Source organism: Olea europaea, chromosome 13 (genome assembly GCF_002742605.1).
Source record: "Olea europaea var. sylvestris chromosome 13, O_europaea_v1, whole genome shotgun sequence".
Lineage (NCBI taxonomy): Eukaryota > Viridiplantae > Streptophyta > Magnoliopsida > Lamiales > Oleaceae > Olea > Olea europaea.
The window spans coordinates 13,686,965-13,692,562 of record NC_036249.1 but is presented as its reverse complement, the minus strand read 5'-3'; the positions used below and the strand labels follow the sequence as shown (position 1 = coordinate 13,692,562).

The 5,598-nt window shown below is 35.2% G+C and overlaps 1 protein-coding gene across 2 annotated transcripts; it reads left to right on the top strand.

Annotated features, from left to right (window-relative positions):
• Positions 1–1,475: 1,475 nt before the first annotated feature.
• On the top strand, positions 1,476–5,002 carry LOC111407674 (probable leucine-rich repeat receptor-like protein kinase At5g49770). 2 transcript variants are annotated; one of them, XM_023037302.1, is made up of 9 exons: positions 1,476–1,649; positions 1,980–2,546; positions 2,679–2,705; positions 2,812–3,267; positions 3,466–3,581; positions 3,753–4,013; positions 4,140–4,340; positions 4,453–4,547; positions 4,643–5,001. In XM_023037302.1, the coding sequence occupies exons 1-8, from the start codon at positions 1,544–1,546 to the stop codon at positions 4,516–4,518; spliced, it is 1,800 nt and encodes a 599-aa protein (XP_022893070.1). In that variant the 5' UTR covers positions 1,476–1,543; the 3' UTR covers positions 4,519–4,547; positions 4,643–5,001. The 2 variants fall into 2 exon arrangements, with proteins under 2 accessions (XP_022893070.1, XP_022893069.1); XM_023037301.1 differs by having other exon boundaries at positions 4,453–5,002.
• The last annotated feature ends 596 nt before the right edge of the window (positions 5,003–5,598 follow it).

Below are 5,598 nucleotides of genomic sequence, written 5' to 3'. Positions count from 1 at the left end.
TATTTTCTCCTAAGAATTTAAACAAGTATCTATGTGTGAGACTACTAAGGAAGCTTGGGGCATATTAGAAACCACACATGAGAGGGCTAAAATTGTGAAAACTCTAAACTTCAAATGTTGACCACTTGATTTGAATAAAATAGGATGAACGATAATGAATCATCGATGAATTCTAACCTCTAAACAAAAATCAAATGAATATGCATATTTTATCGTGGTTTTTTAGACACGCACTCACATCATGAAAAAGATGAGTGCATAGGAAATGAGGGGGGACATAAACGTGACATCCAGAAGGCAACAAAGTAACAAATGTAGTAAAAATAGTTAGAAAGTGGTATGCAATGATGAATATTCCGAGTACAGCAAAAGTAAATGAGACCTAGATTACAAACCTCTAAAGCTAAGTAATCCAAATCTATCAATACAAGTGCCCTGAACCGACGAGGAAGTTCATGTGGTCCGTACTCTTGGTAGTGACGATTGCCCTGCCCATCAGAGGCAAGGGTATCTGCAACCTGGTTCCCTTCGCGGTAGATATGAAAAATATTATCACGATCGAAATAAAGAAGGTGTCTAATATGTTTGAGAGTACCTTTAATTGCACATGATCCTCTACACCAAGTAATACAGTGAATAGTCATTGTCGAGTCAACCTCAACCCAAATATCTGAAATTCCAAGTAGTCTGACAAGAAGAATACGATAAAAGCTACTTTTTACTCGACGATAGATAGGAAAATTGAGTCACTAAAATAAGAAAACAATTTAAAAATCTAAATAATCAATGTATTTTTCTTAATAGTTATCTAGTTTCAACATAGTTTGTCGGCCGTCACTCCATATCTTTCAAGTTGAATATTAACGATTTTTATGATTGACAAAAATCATTAATTTTCCAAAACGATCTGGATCAATGTATTGGAAAAAAACTTAAAAGTACAATGACTGTTCAAATATTTTTTTGAAGTTCGGTAATTATTGAGAATTAACTTTAAAAGTATGGATACTGTTCAAAAATGTTTAAAGATTAATGAAGGTGTGAAATAACGTTGAAAGTACAACAACCTCTAAAAAAAAAACTTTCAAACGCAGTGATTATTTAAAAATTTTAAAAATCAATCGTTGAAAAATAACTTTAAAACTGTGGTAACTACTTTGAGGATGGTAGTAAAACTACGAAAAACCAGTAGCCAATTGGATTATTACCCTACAATAACTGCTAATGAGATAATCTTTGGAAACAAAGGTTTTCTGGATAATTAGTATATTTTTCCGTACTTTTGTTTTTGTGCTTGCCAACGACAGCTCGGATGCTCTCCTGAACGATGTAATAACGTTATTTACCATGCTGCAAAACTAAGCAAGAAATACATATAATATAAGAATATCCGAATACGTTAAGGATTCTAATCAAGATTATGTTCTATATATATTATACATGCACTGCTTGTCTTAAAAAACGAAGGATTTTGAAGAAATGAAGCTTTTCTAGCCAGATTTTGATAAATTATTCATCTAAAATCGCTTTTACAAGGAGAGAAATGAAAGCAGTAATCATGAAGTACAAGATAGCCTCTTCGTTTTTCATCACTCTCTTCTATGTTCAAGCTTTTTCACAACCATTACCACCATCACAGGTAGATCCAGGTATAAAAATTTATCTTCCTTTTAACACTCAAGTCAATCGAAACAGTTTGAATTTTACTATGTTCCTGTTTGACCACCATTTTTATGGAAGTCATTTTTTACTGCACTTCAAAGGACCTACAATTTTTATCAAATTTTCGATCGCATATTTCGTCAACTTTTATCAAAATCTAATCTCATTTGCTGGGCTACCCACTGTTACCTTGGACGTGTGTTGCTTTCATGCTTTGCATACGACATATTTTGACAGTTGGCGACTGCTGAGGTCAACACTCTTCTTTAGATTATCGATGTAGGCAAGAATTTTCATAATCAGATAAAAACATGCAGCTTGCAGGTTGGATTTCAGCGCATATCCTTACCAGCCAACTGGTGGATGCACTAGTGTTGAAGAAACGGACAAGAACTGGAATAGTTTCCCGAAAACGAGTTGCTGCCAAAATGCCCTCAAAGTGTTATCACACGCATTAGCCCTGCACGCACGAAATGATGCATTGGGAAGTATCTTCATCCCGGAAAATCAGTGGAAAAACTGTAGCAATCCCTTTGAGCTTCAGCCTGGTGTTTCTCTTGAAACCTGTGGCTTTGACAATTTTTTCAATGGAAATGGAAATGGAAATTGCTCTCTACTTCAATTGTCAAACATCTTCGCAGAAAATCAAGATGTTATATACCAGTGTTCCCTATTCAATTCTTCTTTATTTGATGATGCCTGTGGAAACTGCACCACGGCAATATCAAATGCGAGAGATGCTATGTCGGCTCAGGGAAACGAAACTGAAAAAGCTACCTGTCTTTTGGCTCTTATTGTCTCAGTAATAGCTAGGAACATGAATAATACTTCTATAGTAAATGATTTCGACAGGTGCTTGCCTGCCTTGGCTGTTCCAGTTCCAGGTACACAGATTTTGTTCCTAATAGCATATATTTCTGCCTATAGCTACTATTTGAAGTTCTGATGATAAACTAAAATGCTCAATACGCTACGGTATGCTAATTGCTAATGATTTTTGCAATTTGCTTGTACAGAGGCTGGGAATTACTTTAAACTCAACTGTAAGTATAAATTCATTTCAGCGTCTATACCTTCTGTTAAATTGAAAAACAAAAAATTACCATATAAAGGAAACGCTCATTCTGATTCTCATATAAAATGTGTTAGATACACTGGCAGAAACAATATTTGCAATTGTTTTAGTGATCATTGGGCTAACATTCATCATTATGCTGATAAACTGTGGAATGAAGAGTGGAAATCAGAAGAAAAAACCTGTTCAGACAACAGATATTACTTCCGAATTGTCTGGCCTCTATAGATTCTCCAAAACCGAGATTAACAATGCACTTCATTATGGTGGTGAAAAGAAGTACCTTGGAAGAGGCAGTGCAGGGCAGGTTTACAGAGGGATGCTACCCAGTGGACAACTCGTGGCAATTAAGCAAATATATAAGGGTAATAAGAGCAACACTTCAGATTCTTTCTACAGAGAAATCGATGGTCTTTCAAGAGTTAGACATCCAAACCTTGTCTGCCTGTTTGGTTGCTGCATTGAAAATGGTGATCAGTACTTAGTCTACGAATATTGTTCAGCCGGAAATCTAGCTCAAAATGTTCTGAGTACACAACATTCTTTTCTAATCACTGTAGTTTGATTACTTTAAGTCCGTTGAAACATTGTGATTAAAACGAAATTGATCTCCTAAGCACCAGATGCCATGACACACTGCAATAGGTGGTGGGAGATAAGCTAAGCACTTTTGCTTAGGAGATCAGTTCTAATGGTTAAAATATCTAATCCTATTTATCTATGTTTAGGGAAAGACACTGTCCTAACTTGGGATAGAAGGGTCAAAATCCTAAGGGACTGCGCATTTGCTCTCAAATATCTCCATAATCATATAGATGGCTGCATTGTTCACAGAGATATCAAGGTAAATCGGTAAATTACTTGAAATTATTATGATATTTTTGAGCCACTTCATTTGGAAAGGGAAGACAAACGTCTATCTCACTAATAAAATACTTCATAGATACGACATATTTGCCTCGACATCAAATTATGATGCTATTTTGATCATGTTTCTTGCTTGTTGGTTTTGCAGCTGACTAATATTCTTTTGACTGAGAAGTTTGTTCCTAAGCTGTCTGATTTTGGTTTAGCCAAGATGCTAGGAATGGATGAGACTAAAGTATTTACAGATGTCCGCGGAACCATAGGTTATATGGACCCCGAATATATGAGCAATGCCAAATTGACTTGTGCTAGTGATATCTACAGTTTTGGCATTGTTATACTGCAACTTTTATCCGGACAAAGAGTAATCGAACTCGATTTGGAGGCAAGAGATCAACTCACAAGAAAGGTACCATTTGTTGATCAAAATGCGCATATCACCTGTTTTTTTGTTTCATATGGTGTAAGTGTACTACACGAAAGAAAGGGAGTCTTTCGAGAACATCAAAGGTATTGATTAACGAAAGTCATGCAGGCGAAGGATGTGAACATGGGGAAACGTCCATTGACAGATTTTCAGGACCCTAGGCTGAAAGGAAGTGCGAATACTCTAGATTTTGAAGCCATATTGCAAATTGCAGTACTTTGTGTGGCAAGTTCGAGCAGAGGTCGTCCAACGATAGATTTGGTTTTCGATGAATTGGACAAGGCTTGGAGAAACACAGAGGCTGGAAAGGTTGGTCTAGTTTTCATATATGTTAACTTTTACAAAAAAAAACTGTAGGCATTACCTATGCAAGTCAAATGATTATAGTCGTGTGAACTAATAATGTTTGGTTCACTTGCAGAAAGCAAAGGAGAGACACTCACCTGCCAGTATACCATCCAAATCACCAGAACTGATTCACGTTTGAAAATAGGACCTTGCTGTGTGTACACAATGGTGTACACTCACATGGAAGGTGGCCCACACGTAATAAAATATTCGTGGGCTCCCCTCCGTGTGAGCGGGGTGTAAAGCCGTGTGTACACCACGAGGTGTACACACGGCATTTTCCTTGAAAATATGACTGTGAGAGAGAGATTTTAAGTAACTTTTTTTTTTTTTTTTTTTGGGTACTTTTTTGAGATGCTTGAATAGACCATAGCAGTGTGAAAATGTATAATCATCCATTGTAAATGATGCAAATTTTCATTTCTACATTCTCCATTTCTTCCCCACTATAAGTTTTCGCTTTGCTTTCGATTCTGACTACAAAAGCTGCTTGAGAAACTAAACGTTGTCTATTGATCTTATATCAATCTAAGCTAAGACAACGAAGAAGCAATGACTTTCAAATATATGGTCTACCGTTATTTGGATATTACATGTAAAAGCTGAACTGGCTACGCACAGAAATGACAGAGTTCAATTCTCAAACGACTTACTTGTCCAAAGTTGTTTTTGTTAAGCACTTGTTTGATCCTCGTTATTTTGAAAATACATTTTCCTTTTTTCTTATTTTCAACCACGTATTTTTTTCAATAAAATAATATAACACGTAAACCCAATTTTTTATTATATTTTTTAATCACACATTTTTCATCAAAATACTATTTAATAATTCATTTTGAATAGAAATGGGACTCAAACTAATTCTAAATATGTTAGTTTTTTCTTGAGGGAAAATTCGTCATTTTACTTATCAGTTTCTAAGACTATTTAACGCTTATTTTTTTCTTGTATTTTCATTACGCAATTAACGACAAAACCATAGCCTCTTTTTTGTTATTCTCTTAATATTTTGTATTGTAATTTAACATAGTATCTATTGATCTTGTTGAAGAATGTCATATCTCATTCACATTTCTCATGGATCCAACTAATTTTTTAGCGATCGTACAGTATTTTTTGGCTTCCACTAATTCTCATTTGATTTTGGTTTGATTTCGCAACTCGATATTTGTACTTTTTTATTGGTAATTGTTCGTTTATTTCTAAATGGATGAAAGTC

Bases quoted from the DNA above. Each gene is read 5' to 3' on its own strand.
- LOC111407674 (XM_023037301.1), top strand. From the start codon at position 1,544: ATGAAAGCAGTAATCATGAAGTACAAGATAGCCTCTTCGTTTTTCATC. The intron at 2,706-2,811 runs GTAAGTATAAAT...AAAATGTGTTAG, and splicing joins GAATTACTTTAAACTCAACT to ATACACTGGCAGAAACAATA. The intron at 3,582-3,752 runs GTAAATCGGTAA...TTGGTTTTGCAG, and splicing joins TTGTTCACAGAGATATCAAG to CTGACTAATATTCTTTTGAC.